Source organism: Ostrea edulis, chromosome 3 (assembly GCF_947568905.1).
Source record: "Ostrea edulis chromosome 3, xbOstEdul1.1, whole genome shotgun sequence".
Classification (NCBI taxonomy): domain Eukaryota; kingdom Metazoa; phylum Mollusca; class Bivalvia; order Ostreida; family Ostreidae; genus Ostrea; species Ostrea edulis.
The window spans coordinates 96,740,976-96,758,698 of NC_079166.1; the positions used below are offsets into that span (position 1 = coordinate 96,740,976).

The 17,723-nt window shown below is 34.2% G+C and overlaps 2 protein-coding genes across 2 annotated transcripts in view; one reads left to right on the top strand and one right to left on the bottom strand.

Annotated features, from left to right (window-relative positions):
• The first annotated feature begins 11,340 nt into the window (after window positions 1-11,340).
• The window catches only part of LOC125672976 (uncharacterized), a 96,979-nt gene continuing 90,596 nt past the window's right edge, over window positions 11,341-17,723 (top strand). The window contains exon 1 of the mRNA XM_056159617.1: window positions 11,341-11,376. The gene's annotated coding sequence lies outside the window, so the exon portion shown is untranslated. The remainder of the gene's footprint in view (window positions 11,377-17,723) is intronic.
• Window positions 14,493-16,077, bottom strand: LOC130053068 (uncharacterized). The gene is made up of 2 exons (XM_056159625.1): window positions 15,992-16,077; window positions 14,493-15,553 (listed from the first exon to the last, which is right to left on the bottom strand). The coding sequence occupies exons 1-2, from the start codon at window positions 16,063-16,065 to the stop codon at window positions 15,169-15,171; spliced, it is 459 nt and encodes a 152-aa protein (XP_056015600.1). The 5' UTR covers window positions 16,066-16,077; the 3' UTR covers window positions 14,493-15,168.

Sequence of the window (17,723 nt, forward strand, 5' to 3'; positions counted from 1 at the left end):
GAACTGTTATTGAATAAACCCGACGACTCCCAACAATCGGGGTGACTCGAAATACCCTAAATGACTGTACTGTACATAGTGTCAGACGAATTTGTTGCTGGTTATTATTTATATTGCACAATTTCATTAAAGAGTTTGGGTCCCTAATTCCCATATTTGTTTTCCTGTACATTTTGTTTTTTTTAATTGCATTCATGGAGGCAAGCAATTATCATATAATGTGATTAAAACACACATAAGACATTACCCCAAAATTTAGTTAAATTTGACTTAAATTGTGTTTAGTTGAACTTGTTTAAGTTAAACAATTACATTGTATTTTATGAAATGTAAATTACTTTGCTGGTAGCAAAGGAATTCTGGGAAAGTTTCACACAAAAATTTGCTTGACAAATGTATAGATTTCAGTTTGAATTTCCTGTTCTTACACGATTGTCTATATTGAGCTCGCTTTGCAAGCGGCACGTTGCGCCTTGCTACGCTTGCTATTATTATATTTCATGCTTTTTACATTGAATAAAGCTCATATTATATTTATATCCTTTTCATATCAACAATTGTGACATCACAAGGGTTTTAATGTAAACAATGTAATTGATAAAGTCACATGAAGTGGATTCGAATATCTAACAGTATAAAAACACAAACTAAAACACTGTGTAAATATGGGATAGCTGAATAATGAATTTTACCCTAAAAAGTAATCCAGATAAAGACGAAAATTCAGCTCATTTTCTCAACGATTTTCTCCCTTCGAATTTACAAATCATGCTGACATTAGGAACTCTCGGGATTGTTCATAGTGAATTCACTGAGTTTGAGTAACGCCCGTGTTTATCTTGCTACATTGTCAATACATGGAAACGAATTCTTTTGTTAAACTGGGTCCGTAGGACAATATCGTTGTAACAATAGAATGTTCCATCTATCTTCTTGCATGCCCTCAAGGGCCTAAATTTGGTCTCAATAAATATTATCTTATTGTACCAGGTCAAGGCATTTCATATATGCCTGATTAATTGTTTTCATTGAAAAATATTCTTATATTTGTTATTCATAATATATTTATACATACATCATGGCGTAATATGGCCATATGGACACAGCATTAATTGCATCTTATTGATGAAAATGGACACCAACATAGACATGACCTAATCTGTGAATTTTAAAATATACCTTCATTCACAGGATATAAGATTTATACTGCTTTGTCTTAAATGATTATTTTATAATTTTTATTTCCTCCATTGTACAGATTTTTGCTGACCTTATCAATGGGTGCAGATTATCTATTATGCCCGAATAAAAGTCGTAGTAGAAGTCCATTTAAATGTAAATATCTCTTACTACATAACTTCAACAATCTTTCACAAGAAATTACCCATGCCTTCACCTAGTTTGTCAGCTGTCAAAGAGAATACGTGGGTATTAAAATGAAAGTTGAATGGGGAGGTGAATACCGATCCCGACCAGAATCAAGACGAAGAAAATCAGAAATTTTACAATAATAGGGGGAAAATCGAGGCGGACGGGGATGAGAATCTATAATTTTTTTTTTATCATTCATGGTCTAACACATCTATGACGATTGACAAGAAATTGCACGGATGTAAGAGAGTATAAACAAGATTACAGCACTGCAGAATGACAAGAAATCAAACACTCGATGCTCATTTTCAACACCCATAATATGCCTGACCTCAATCAGCTGTTTACAGTGGTTTACACAGGAACTTGGACCTACGTTAGATACCACTACACAAAAAGAAATCCAGAGAAAATTTAAATTTTTAAGACTTATGACGTATTCTTTTAACATTAGTTTGAAAATAGTTAATCTAGAGCATTTTTAATATAATATTATAAGTATAATCTAACTTTAATAAATGTATGTTACCATCTAATAAGCATCATGCAGCTTATCATAATCATCCTGACCGTGTGGTCCCAAGAATATTTATGAGAAAAAGAATTGACGGGGACCAAATTCATTTATTATAAAACTTACAAAATCTCATGTTGCTATGACACATATGTGTGCACATTCATATCGTTTATTAGTTGAATTCTAAAATATTGTGAAATGAATACACTTCCCGGAGTTTGAAATGCGTTCAAAAGATACATTGGATTGCGAGGTCTGTTTTGGGTTTTCACTTGTAATTTATATGCTTAAGTATAGATAATTTATACAGAAGGTTCTCTCGGCTATATATTAGCATATATCTATTATGATATCACATGACTTTGTTGATCACCTGACGGTCATTTATAATTGTTTGAAGTGTTTCACATAAATCGCTTTAAAATAGCGCAGCAATTAAATTTCACTATTATTTTAAACTTTTTGTTTGATAAATGAACTCACCGTATCCTTGTGTACCCGAAATGTGTTTGGGAAAAATGGTAGTATTACTTGCGTACAAAATACACGTATTTCATGAAGAGTTCAACTTACCGACACATTTGAGGGTAATCTGTATTCAAGCAAAGCCATCACACATTTACCCAAGCAAGATTCGGATAGAGAACAAACCCATCTTACGATTTCCGTAAAAGATCTCAAATGAATCCTCATAAATTGCCTGCGCTAGACTCTTTTATAAACATATCATAAATCTACCTCTTACCACTTGTATAAATCAGAGTATATTTCAAAAGTATATTTTTCGAAAACAGTTTAAACACGCTGAATTTCAATCATGAGTAATGAAACAAACTATTTTAAAATATTCGCACATATAAGATATTAAAATACAATTCAGACACGTGAATTTTTAATAGCGGTCTGACATCTTATAAGCAGTTTGAAATAAGGTCTAAAGTTCTTGACACTCTCCCCGTCATAACAGCTCAAGTTTGCAGTGACTTGACGTCATTTTCCATTATGACGTCATATATTGGTGGTTCGGAGAAGTAAAGGCATAAAGTGCATGTACTGTGATATTCTATAAAGGGAATCCTTAACCTACCCGCGTAATATACATTGTGTACCATTTGAGGGAAAAAATATTAACCAATATGCCTGTCTTTTCATTTCAATTGAATTTCTAATATGCAGCAATCGTCAATGACCCCCCCCCCTGCACTTTAAAATAAGATATAAGATTCTTCACATCATATTTCATCAAACAAGTAACAAAACATACCCTTTTCCAGCGTTTCTTTGATATAGAAAGAATCCTTATTGAAAGAATCCAGAATTTCCTGCCCAGCCTTTCTGCGTCTTCTTTTTGTCATGTTTGTTGACTCCCGCCTCAAAACATTTATACTTCCGTTCTCTTTACACATGCGCATGCGCATATTACATGTGTGTATCGTCAGAGGTGCGTAAACAAAGATGGCAACTTCAATCCACACAGTATCTGTGTAATCATGTGTTTGATGAAACCCCGAAAGTAGGACACGTTATTTTTTTTATTTTTCTAGATAGCAGACATGTTATTTATTTGTTTTGAACGATAAAAAAGATTGGGGACCTAAATCAAGTCCCCAAACTTTTTGATGCCCCCATTTTAAGACTTGCGTATCTGTAGCAGGTCCCCAATATGGCAGAATGACACACGCACACACACACACACACACACACACACACACACACACACACACACACACACATATATATATATATATATATATATATATATCGTGTCCATACCCCTTTATTTAATACGGTTAACTCCTCAACTTTCTTAACAACCGCTTAGGATAATAGAACTATAATCCAAAACTTAATAAAAAAAAATATTGTTCGCATTCGATACCACAAAATAGAACATTTATACCACGATAGTATACATACGATTATACATGTAACAATATATGGAGTATACGATTAAAGCATTACACGGAAAAGCAAATCTAAATGACTAAACTTGTGAGAACTAGCCATAGTAGCTAGTTCTGTGTCTGCAGTTCACAAGAAAACAAATCTAGTAGAGATGGTTTTATATTTGATTTTCCAGGTATACTTACAGTGTATGTGTGCAATCTCCTTTTAACTCTCTCCTTTTAACTGTATTCAATCGACCACATCTTCGGGAAGTAAGCTATGACTCGTTTCAATATTTACGTCACAAAACACGGTGTTGGTATATATACATGTTTATCACAGGCAATTGCATCGCTTGGGGTCGTCTGTACTTTCACAATCCCAACCATTAACGGTAGTTATGACTAATTACCCAAAAGAGTTGGAAGGACCCATAACGATTTAGAGACTCAAATATTAATATTTATCAATATTGATTCATTATAGTACATAAATTATACTAATAACAAATCTTTATAAATATACAAATGTCTTATTACAATGTATGTCTATTTTTATCTAAATCACATTATCACAGGTGTTTGACGATTGATAATGATGATGTCAATGTGGGTAGTTAGTGGACCGATGAAAATGACTGTGATAAAATGAAAGTGCAGACGGTTTAAAATTTTCAGTCACTTGGAGCTATTACGGACTTCATTTTATGAATTGGGGTAAGAAAACCATTTTAGCAATGATAGTTTATGCTGCACATTCTATTTGATAGCTTGTTGCAATTTTCAAACACTCTGTGTAGTCGTATAGTGTCAGGGCCCAGCTAAAAGTCAACAAAAAAATATTAGGCATTTTTCCGAGTTCATTTCTGCATATCTTGGGAAGTATACGGAATTTCGGGATGAACTTTGGTAGTAATGTAGATTGATTATGTATGAATAAACTAAAATACAAAGTAGAATTTTATATGAATTGATTTATTGTTTTTGCATTGGCTAACTTGGGTACCCTATATTTAGAGTTCTATACCTTTACTCTTTATATAGTAAATTTAACCCCCAAGCGATGCAATTGCCTGTGATTTTTATATATCTAGAGTGAGACGAATGCGCACGCATTTCATATGACTGTAAAGAAACGCTTGCCAAGATTTCTATAAAAAAAAATGTTATTAGCATTTCGGCATACGTTATTGCTAAATCAATTTTGGGAGGTACATGTTGTATAAAGAAGTGAAAACTGAAAAGAGGGTTTTGTACCAAAGCAGGAACTTTCCCTAATCGGAGCTTCGTGTCAGCACTCTTGACGTAGAACTGACCTTCATCCATATATATTTACAGTGACTGAATCTCTTTTTTTATATTTTATTTGAAATTGACACTGCTTTAATGATACACTGAATACATGTTTGTTGCGAACTAGAAAACTGACACGGTTTAAAGTTGTTCATGACACTATTTTTTTTTTTATTTAATGGCTCGTCAAAACACCTCTTATGATGTATGATTTCACCATCATCAACGTTATACAAGCTGTCAAGTATTTTATATGAATGTTTTGTGATTATCCCGGAATAATAATCAAAGTACTGAAAGTACTGACAAGCGCTAAGCTGACTACATGGTCTGTAATGTTAATGAGCAGGAATAACAGGAGAAGAAGTTCATGAATTATTCTTTACTTTCGCATAACTAAATAATATATTTTCTGTAAGGAAATAGCAAATAAAGATGGGAAACAATGTCCTGAAAATTATCACCATGTTGAAATATAAACTTTATATGATGTTGTTAAGCACAATGGTCACTATAATAATTGTAGTCCCATCCGGTACTAAAACCCTGCCCTTGGATCATGAAATTTATAATTTTGGTAAAGGACACCTGCTTCTTTTAAATATCTATGTAATTAGAATTTAATATCGACAGCATTACCACCGCCGCGGTGGTCTAAAGGTAGAGCGCTTGCACCGCATGCGGAAGATCAGGGTTCGAATCCAAGACGAGACAGATCTAAGTCGTTAAAACATGTAGTGACAGTTCCATCGCTAAATGCTCGGCATCAGGTATACATGTCACAGGTCCTCGAAGATGACCTTAAAACAGATGTCCCGTGTCGCAATAGGGGTATATGTGGCACTTTAAAGAACCCTCACTGCTCAATGGCTGTAAGTGCCGAGCATAGATCTAAATCTGAAGTCCTTCACCGGTCCTGATGACGTCTACGTATAAGTGAAACAAAAATTTCAAGGGGACGTTAAACAAGATACAATCAATCAATACAATCAATAGCATAAAAGGCAATGTTATTAAAATCTTTTACACATAAACACTATATATAGTTTGTCCCCACCCTGAATCATGGAATTTATAATGCTCTACATGACTATGTAACGCTTTTTTCTTACAGATGTTATGGTAGTTTTCGGTTAAAAGTGTTCAATTGTTATCACACAACGGACGCTGATTAATTACAATAGAAATAAATGGAAACTTTCAAGCCTATCATCATTCACAACGACCAGTATCTAATAAGTAACTTACTTCTGTGCTCGAATTTAATAGTGTATGAAACATTTTTAGAATGCAACTAAAATGAAATAAATCAATAGTTTGATAGATGTATGTCAAACAAGAAAGAAAGGAACAAACAAACAACTGGATTACATACACCAAGAAACAAGTGCCACAGATATTCATGTAAAAACACACCAATAATCCAGGTCTATGAAACACTAGATACATCCGTTTCATCACCTTACCAGAAATCATTTTAATGTATACACAAACATTAGATATGACAACGGTTAACCGGTTAATCGGTCGGAAAATTCGCAATCGGTTGCAAATTTCATAATCGGTCAGTCGACGATTTTTAAAGTATTTGTAATTTTTTTTCACATTTGTAGTAGTATTATTTTTTCTTTCAAAAAAGAAACTATATAACGTCTTTAAATCGGCAGGACTGCAGTTAATTAGCACAACACACCCATTATCAAAAGATTGGTCCCTAATGCAGTCATTGTCACCAGAATACTCATCAAAATTTAAGTGTCCTCAAGATTATGAAAGTTCCAATTCATGCGTAAATACAACAAATTTGCAGCTGATCGATGTTTTTCAGCTTAATTCTTCTCATATTATCAATCGCTTCGAAAATTTGCAATTCATTTACTCTACCTAGGCACCTGATCCCACCTCTGGTGTGTCCAGGGGTCCGTGTTTGCCCAACTATCTATTTTGTATTGCTAATAGGAGTTATGAGATTGATCACTGTTCGTTATCTTCACCTTACATTTAACAAAATTGCCACCAAAAACATCGGCATCTTGGCGATATTCTAAGAGAGAGAGCGGGACAACAAAGCGCTTAAAAGTTACAAAAGTAATTTTCAAGCGGTATTATTGAAACCGCTCTGTTATACACAACAAAGCTTGACTGGTCCCTTAAGAAAGGGATTGCGGAATAGACAGAACCAGTCAAATATTGACAAGTTTAGCTTAGGGAGTCAGCCAGTGAAATTGCCATAATGAAATCACCTTTATAGTAAATGCTGTGAACTCATATACGTGCTATATACTATATGATTTATTTGGTATCATCATATTCCACACGTGGTATTGGTCTTCATGAACTTTGATAAAAAAAATTCACTACTAATATTGCTCCTGTTAGAAATAATGAAGAGGAATTTGGCCGAATAAAACTATATACATTTTTTATAACAAGATCGTCCACAGAAAAAAATGCGGGAACGAGGATAAAATCATGCCCTCCTCCCCCGCATATACCTGTCATTGTCAATTGTTTGTTTGAAGTACACATAAATTGAAAACACGATTACTTTTCATTGTGCATGGCATGCTGTGGACCACAAACCATTTTACATTCATGCTTGACATGAAATGGCAACCTTTATCTAGCACTTGTTCTAACCATGTATTTCAGTAAACAGTCCTCGTAAAATTCATGGCGGTGTTTTGAAGACTTGACTCCGGGGCATTGTCTTCCACAAACGCAGACCTATATTTTTTTTATCTTTTGTCTTTTCCTTCCCGAATCATCATTACTGTCATTCTGATCTTTGAAACTAAAAACGAAATCAAATTTGATTGTTTTGACGATATCTTGGTCGTTTAGAAATGGTAAGGGAAGTCTAACACCGTTGCATGCTCTATATTCCTGACCTACTTACATATTGTATCGTGGATAGATGGTGGGAAGTGTAATCAGTTACGCAATATATTTTTATTGTGTCGAACCTGCAGTCAAAACACAGATGGAAAACTCCTCGTATATAGATTAATGACATGGTTTTTAATTATAGATTGCACCATGCAAAAATATTGATTTTCTTGACCTATAACAGCTATGGGATGGTTACAATTGAGTTGTCAGTTTGCCGTTATGTATGTTACTACAACACACTTCAACTTCACTACGTTGGTGCATTTGGGGGGTGTTGGAGGGAGAGGTTGGATCGCAATGAGATGGACAGTATTATGGCTGATAATATAGTTGACGATATATAGTTAAACAATCTTACGAATATCATACAAACAAGTATAAATTCTGTGTTATCCTTTTAGCTATTTTATATATCATGAAATAAATATGTTGATTCCTCCAAGTATGGGTCGTAAAATACACCCTATCTTACATTGATTCTGTTTCAATATTTCTTCCACGCTGTATCTCTTCAGTTTCAACACTAATCCGCAGGATATCGGTTCATCTACGAATGTCTACATATATTCATCCCAAATGAGGCAAACCTTTCCCCCACACCAAACTCGTTTGCTTTACAATTTGAAATGATGCATAAATGTATATTGTACAAGATGTAGAACTAAATTCAAGTTCAAACTCAGCTATGTTAAACATATCTAGGTCGATTAAAAGCACGTTCAATTTAAAAAGGTTATGTTTGTGGAAAATTGTTCAAAAAAATTATAGTATCTTTTACAATGAGGTTTTCAGGGGGCGAGTACCTTTTATTCATTAGGTAGGCTCATAGAATATGTTCTTAAGGTATCAGTCAGAATAAAGTAATAAAATTTGAAAGGGGTTCAGTTATGATTCAAGTCTTTTTCAGTTTATCTTACGGTTTCTTTGTTTGTGAAACAGCATATTGTCACAATTTGGAGGGGGTGGGGTGATAAAGCCGGGAAGAAGGATATTACCAACAGGCAATTGCTCAATATTTTTATTAAAACTTACTATGCCAAATGTTAAACAAGTGCCTGTTGGTACATTCATTCAAAAATTCGCCGTTTTTAAATTCACAATAATGCATCAGCATGGGGCATTAATATGAAATGGTGGATTCTGAGGATGACTTCCTGTTCTCTCTGTAATTTCTACTTCCTTTGTTGATAATAATTCTTTAATATCACAAAATGCTGACCTCCTCATACCATTATTGCATAAAATAGTTTCCGTTTTGCGTTCCGTTCCGTCCTCCGTTGAGTTTTCCGTTCCGCGTTTTAGCAACATCCTTATTTTTGCAGTTGAAATGAAAAAAACTAAGAGGCCCACAGGCTTTATCGATCACTTGAGTATTTTTATGGTAAAATATTGTATTTTCATTCGGCATTTTGTGGACCCGTATTGTCCAATTACAGCAACATTAAACGACGAACATTGAATATAATTATTGTCTGCATATAATATATGCATTGACAACGCTGTCTTAATACCTATTCTAATAAAAATGAAAACTTACCTTAACCTTAGGACGTGGTCCTCTCAATTATTTGTTCCTATTCTCACATTTTTATAATAACTAAATTTTAATATACACACGTAAGCCATTGTTTGCGAAATCATTGAAGTGTAAATGATTTGCAAGCCGTACTGGTTCAAACATAACCCGACATCAACGCATAGCTGCCTGTGGTCAAATACACAACTGCTAAATATTTTTAACAATATTACGTGATGTGTACACATAGCTTGTAGTTAGTTTATTTAACCGAGCATTCAGACAGTAAACTTGTAGTTAAAACATCGAAACATATACGTGCTTGTACTTAATTCAGAATTCGAATTGATCGCAAGATTCACGAATTTTAACTTAAAGAATTGAATCACATTCATTAATGTAAAACTTATACGGTACAATGTTGCTGCATCAGATGCGAATTTCGACAAATTATGTCTCTTCAGTGATGCTCAACCGAAATGTTTGAAATCCGAAATAACAATGAAGTTTTAGAGCTATTATAGGCAAAAACAGTAAGCCAAAAAAAGTGGAATGAATAGTTACTATTATTATATTTTAAATTTCTTGATGTCCATATATTGAACATTTCTACGAATATATTCAACTGCACTTTTATAAGTACACCAGTACTTTTCACATACGTTTTAAAAAAGTTTTGAGTGTATAAACCACATACACAAGTCGTTCTTGGCTTACGGCGGGTGTGACCGGTCAACAGGAGATGCTTACTCCTCCTAGGCACCTGATCCCACCTCTGGTGTGTCCAGGGGTCCATGTTTCCCCAACTATCTATTTTGTATTGCTTATGGGAGTTATGAGATTGATCACTGTTCGTTATCTTCATCTTGCATATATAAACAGAAAGAATGCCAATAAAGACACCTCTTTTTATATTTGCATTTATGTGTTAATTCAAAAAAGGACCACCAAAGCTAGTCTCGCTTTCCCCAGACAGTTTGCACGAGCATGAGTCTGGTACGATTCCCATTCTAATTTTGTGATTTCAAATCGAGGCTTACGTGAAATCGGTCTTGTTTCTGTTTGCCTGATAGAGAAACGTGGGGGAACAGAAAAACTGTCAAAGTTTGTTTACAAAGGCGAAATTAAATTTTCAAACAACATACCTTCAGTTATCAATACTAAATGACATTTTGATTCAACACACAATAAAATATATGTATTTACTTTGTAACGAATAATTTATATCCTTATCAGGAGCAGCTATTGTTATTGTTTTGGTTTAACGCCCTCCGTTGGTCACAAAATCAAAATAGGAATCGAAACAGACTCTATCTCTTGCAAAGTCTCTAAAGCGAGAGTCTGGGGATAGCGAGACTATATTTTAACGGAATTATGGGAGGTATTAATTAGGATCAGCCGAATGCAATTGGTATTAATTCAGAGACCACTAATTATCTGCCGATAATTAAGGATCATAAACCGTTTTCAACTTGTGTATTGCATCTACGTAAACTCCTTGATAAGGATTATACAAAGATTCAGCTTGTATTTATTTCCCAAATCATTATTATATACTGTTTTCTTCAAAATTGGTTGTGATATGAATATAGGTGTTTGTTTTGTTTAAAAAGAATAATGGGGCGAAGATGAAATATCTAATTTTAAACGAGGTAAATCATCCCTAAGTCCTAATTTCTCGGTGAACCGATCATCCCTCTCGTTTCATTCAGTCTGACAACTGGCCGGTTTAGAAAAGTTTTAATTAATATATTTTCAGTCTTGCATTCTTATCCCCTATCATTATCGTCACCGTTTGTTTTGTTTTTTTATTGATGAAGAATATTAATATGTTACCTATTTTTAAAGACATGTCACATTAAATCCTTTACTTTCGATTTCAATATTTAGAGCATACAGGGGTAAGTAAACTAATTCACCAGTTCTTTTATGTTTTACACATATTTGATATACATATTTTCATAAATATGAATTCAATGTTGATCTGTGAAGGAGAAAGAGAGAAATTACAATCAAAATGACCAGCTTTGTAATGACTTTTACGGAGACCAATTAGAGTGCTCTAAGGATAATATGTATACTCTAAAAGCTTCATTCTAGTCGTTTTCCCAGAACGTTACTCCGAGATTTTGAAAATTACAAGAAAACCCAATTTCTGAGAAATTGACATCGATATTTACACAAAGAATAACAAACGTGTCACAACTCTTGGTTTCCTCGTTTGTGTTCACACAAAAACACATTTGATATTTGATAGACTATTCACATACACACACTTTTATTATATTACATCGACTTTGCATTGCAAATTATTTCACTTGTTACTTGAAATCATGGAATGTTGGGGATATTTTTGTGTATACATGTAAATCTGAATCATTTTATTAAGTAGCAGTAGATTTTTGGAAAGAATTTCAAATCGCTACAAGTTTGAAGTGATACAAACAATCTCTAATTGCAGTCGGATCGGATATTGTATTTGTTATTTTATTGGAATTGAAACATCAATCTCAACAAACAGGAGTGATGTTAGACAGGGATTTGTTTAACAAAACATATTTATTTACGATAAGCTGTTCATGGAATGTGAGCCAACAAACATTTTCAAAGCGACGCCGAGAGGGCGTACCATTGACTGCATCTCAAATATAACTAGCAGCACGTTTTTCAAAGTTGACGAACCTTCTCAAAATTTGAGTAACGTGAATTAGTCCAAAAACTGTGGAACAAAAACCAATGGTAGATATTTGAACTTTCAAAAAATACGTTGTATTCGAAGGATCATTTTTATTTCTACATAGGAGAGAAATTTCCGTGATAAAAGATTTAGACACATGGTCAATATGGTTATTTTACAATAGGGAGAAACATAAAAATCCTCCAATAATTTTCTCCTGTGTTTCGACATCTAGTGTTAGTTTGTGTTGGGGTTAAAAACTCGAACGAGCGTGCCTTTTGTTTGTTTAACACTACAACATCAAAACTGGCTACTGGAGCCAACGCAACAATATATGTCGGCCATTTTGTATGCTAGTAAAAAATTAATGATGCACGCCTTGTTCATTATAAGACTAAAGTATCTAACTCATCGAAACCACCCACTAGGACTTGTCAAATGATCTTGTTTGAATTCAGCATATTACTATGGTTGTTATAATGATGAAAGGCAACGATAACGAACAGGGACACAATTAAAGATAGAGAGTTGGGCAAACACGGATCCCTGGATATACCAGAGGTCGGATCGGATGAATAGGATGAGTAAGCATCCCCCTCGATCGGTCACACCCGCCGTCGGCCTTATATCTTGATCAGGTAAACGGAGTAATCTGTAGTCTAATGATCTAATTAAGAAATACAACCCCTTGTAAGGGATAGAATGTCTGACGTGTTTCATACCAACTGTTTAACCGTTTTACACGCTGATTTTAACTACATTAGTCCGTTTACCTGATCAAGATACAGGGCTCACGGTGGGTGTGACCAGTCAATGCCGACTCCTTCCAGGCACATGAAACCATCGTTGGTGGGATCTGGGTCCCGTGTTTGTCCCATCCTTAATTCTTTATCCTTCATGGGATTTTTCAGATTTTCTCTTGTCATCAATTTAAAAATCCCATGTTCAATTTCAGTTCTCGAAATTATGTGTAACATTCACCTCGAAGATCCCAACATATCGATCTAGTTTTAGGCTGTTAGCTCAGCTATTGAAGAAGATAAACCTGTTCTATTTTATAATGGAAATATTTGTAATTGATATGTCTAAAACTTTTGCAATATATAGTGCGAATTATGTAGTAAATCGAATGAATATCCATTTGATAATCATAAGGTTAGGTGTTTAAATTCAACTATACGAGTATATAGCAGTGGTGGATCCACAATTTGTTAAAATGGGAGATCCAATAGGTTTGGGGTCTGGCGCTCCAGGGTTTTGATGGATTGATTGTGTATTTTAAAGTTCCCCTCAAGAATGTTTCACTGATATGGAAACGTCACCATTGCCGGTTAAGGGTTGCAAAATGTACACTTACACTCGGCTCCTACGGCCTTTGAGCAGGTGAAATCTTTATCATGCCACACCTGCTGTGACACGGGAACTCGGTTTTTGTTGTCTCATCCGAAGGACCGCCCTATTTAGTCGCCTCTTACGACAATCAAGGGGTACTGAGGACCTGTTCTAATTCGGATCCCCAGGGTTTCGAAGCTTTTAGGTTACGTTAATGGGTTATTCTAGCTATACTTTATAATGATAAAATCATGAATTAAAACAAATCATTGATATGTTCATCTTATTGCATTTGTTTGTATGTGAAACTTATACCGTACTAATTTTGATGCACCAGATGCGCATTTCGACAAATAATGTCTATTCAGTGATACTCAACCGAAATGTTTGAAATCCGAAATTGTATAATGTCAGATGTTATACTTTTACAGATTTCTTTTATTTTGGTCACAAAAAGGGGGCGTGGCTCTATATCCGCCACTGTAGGGATATGTCTTCTGCCTATGTTTGCACACATTTGATCATTTTAAAAAGATGTTTGTCAGGTGTTCCTTTTACAGATATGCATTCCTAAATGAGAATATTAATTATTGTAGTATAGAAAATAAGTATTGAATGTAATTCATTTCATCATCCCGTGGGGATTCGGGTTAGAATAGATCCTCAGTACCCCTTGCTTTGTCGCAAGAGGCGACTAAATGGGGCGATCCTTCGGATAAGACCGCAAAATACGAGGTCCCGTGTCACAGTAGGTGTGGCACGATAAAGATCTCTCCCTGCTCAAAGGCCTTAAGCGCCGAACATAGACCTAAATCTTGCAGCCCTTCACCGGCATTGGTGACATCGCCATATGAGTGAAATATTCTCGAGAGGGACGTAAAACAATATTCAATCAATAATTCATTTTATCACATATTTACAAAATGGGATATCCTATATATATCGAATGGAATGTATACATCGTATTTGCACAACCAGTGAGGTTACACAATCAGACTGAAACATGTAAATTATACAAAAGATTGTATTTCTTAAATGTTAGTAAAAATCACCGAATATATACAAATACAAATATTACATATCACCTAAATGATTAGATTATTGCTATTTGTCTAATTAAAACATGGATACTGTAAATTGGCATGACAAGCAAAGGATCTACTAGATGAACCACTACGTGTCCTCAATCAAGTAACAAACCTAATAATACATGCACAAATTAATACCTTTCACTGCAATACTTCAGATTCATTCAATAATGACGCGATAGTGTAGAGGTTAAATGTACTACTTGGCACTGCTTAAAGACGGATACCACATGAATGGAAAGTCCCAGAGTAGCATGGATCCATCGTAAGCAGAAATATATCATCAGAGACACTTGATTAAACGTTAAGTAACATACGATATTTCCTTTACGTACATGAAATTAGAGTGAAGAACACGGTGTCCGACCCGTATGATACCAATAAAGTCCCAGAGTAACATGGATCCATCTTAAGTAGCCACATGCATGTGACGGAGCACAGCGTTAGTTATATCCGATTTTCTTCTACATGTTATGACACCGAAACAAGTTCCTGTTAGTAAATTTAAAAAAACTGCAATATACATGTACATAAGCATACTGAGTTTTACTAAAATTTGGTGTGATGAATCTAGGTCCCTTTTGTGTAAGTGAGGTTCACTGACGATCGTGATCAATTAGTCCATCTGTTTTGTCCTGTGTGGGGATCTGATTCAATGGACCTTGTTCTGTTAAATCCAGAATGTCATCCCTACTACTGCAGCATCCCGCTACACTCCACCTTTTCAGGACCAAAACGACAGCGATAGCTGTAATAAGAACGACTGATGATATACAAATTCCGATGATAAGTCCGGTACTATTGACAGACTCTGTTTGTTCTGTGTTATCCGTGCTGCTGTTTCGTTGCGTTCTATTTTGTTCTTTTTCGTCTCCCTTGGGTGCTACGGTGGTTACATTGTAAGTGGCGGTGATGTTTTCCTTTTTATTGCAATCCTCTGATCCAAAGTTGTATGTAGAAGGACATTTGACACTGGAAATACTGTCAGAACCAAACAAAGTGTTATTTCATTGTTTCTGTCATTTCGTACAAGGTTGTGGCCAAAACACGATACTTGTACTGCATTTTTTTTTTTTTTACATATAAAAACAAATCAAAGTGTTTTCACATTATGTCTAAGCACATTGTAAAATACCATTGTGAAACATCCCCCGAGATATTAGTTGGTTATAAAAATGTCAAATTGACTGCATTACCTATCATATCCATCATATATGAAATTATTTTAAAGTGACTGAAACCTTTGAAACATACATTCTACATGTACTTTGAAACCTAAACCCAGTTAACTTTACCTGAAGCAGAATTATTTTTTTATTACAAAGATTCAGAATTAAGGAAATTGCAAAACTTACATGTAACAACGTTCAAATACTCGGATAGATTAATCATAGATTACGTGGCAGAAAAGTGAATTACCTTACGACAAAAGGAAATTGAATGTAGAGCTGGCTTGTCAGGAGAAACATGCCTATGACAAATAAAAGGTACATGTCTCACAATCTAAAAAAAAAAGCATCGAAATATAAATAGGGTCGCATAAACCATATCTTTACGTTCAATGGAACTTTCCATCTGTCGCAGGGTTTCAATTTTATATATTTTCATTTCCACGCCAACATGCACACAATGTTAAGATAACAAACAGTAATCCATCTCACAACTCCCATAAGCAATACAAAATGTTAAGATAACAAACAGTAATCCATCTCATAACTCCCATAAGCAATACAAAATGTTAAGATAACAAACAGTAATCCATCTCATAACTCCCATAAGCAATACAAAATGTTAAGATATCAAACATTTATCCATCTCATAACTCCCATAAGCAATACAAAATAGATATTTAGGCAAACATGAAGCCCTGGACCCATCAAAGGTGGGATCAGGTGTCTAGGAGGAGTAAGCATCCCCTGTCGACCGTTCACACCCGCCGTTGGCCCTATATCTTATTCAGGTAAACGGAGTTTTCCGTAGTCAAAATCAGTGTGTCGGTAATTTAACTGAAGACAGCAGCTATTGAACTTTTACTCTAAATCGTATCAGTGGTATATTTATTTCATGTAATATCAATCACGTTTACCTCTGCTATGATAGTGCACTGAATGAAAGTATAGAATGCATGCATTCATCAATTAGCACATGCTATATAATTCAAAGCTTAATAAAAACCAAATCTTGTGCGCATTCGATATCTCAAAATTAAACATATATATCGGATACAGAATGTCCTTATAACAAGGAGAACTAGATCGGATACAGAATGTCTTTATAACACAGATAACTAGAACGGATACAGAATGTCTTTATAACATGGAGAACTAGATCGGAAACAGAATGTCTTTATAACATGGACGCAAGACGACATAGAAGAAATTCCTTTTACTGGTAATTATAACGATATTTTTGCTTCAATTTCTCATTCGGAAATGGCTGATTAAAGCAATACATGGAAAAACAAATCTAAAGAACTAAACTAGGGAGAACTAGCCATAGTAGCTGATGATTCTGTGTCTGCAATAAAAAAATATAATAAAGATGATTCTGTGTCTGCAATAAAAAAATATAATAAAGATGATTCTGTGTCTGCAATAAAAAAAATATAATAAAGATGATTCTGTGTCTGCAATAAAAAAAATATAATAAAGATGATTCTGTGTCTGCAATAAAAAAATATAATAAAGATGATTCTGTGTCTGCAATAAAAAAAATATAATAAAGATGATTCTGTGTCTGCAATAAAAAAATATAATAAAGATGATTCTGTGTCTGCAATAAAAAAATATAATAAAGATGATTCTGTGTCTGCAATAAAAAAAATATAATAAAGATGATTCTGTGTCTGCAATAAAAAAATATAATAAAGATGATTCTGTGTCTGCAATATAAAAATATAATAAAGATGATTCTGTGTCTGCAATAAAAAAAATCTAGTAGAGATGATTCTGTGTCTGCAATAAAAAAATATAATAAAGATGATTCTGTGTCTGCAATAAAAAAAATATAATAAAGATGATTCTGTGTCTGCAATAAAAAAATATAATAAAGATGATTCTGTGTCTGCAATAAAAAAAATATAATAAAGATGATTCTGTGTCTGCAATAAAAAAATATAATAAAGATGATTCTGTGTCTGCAATAAAAAAAA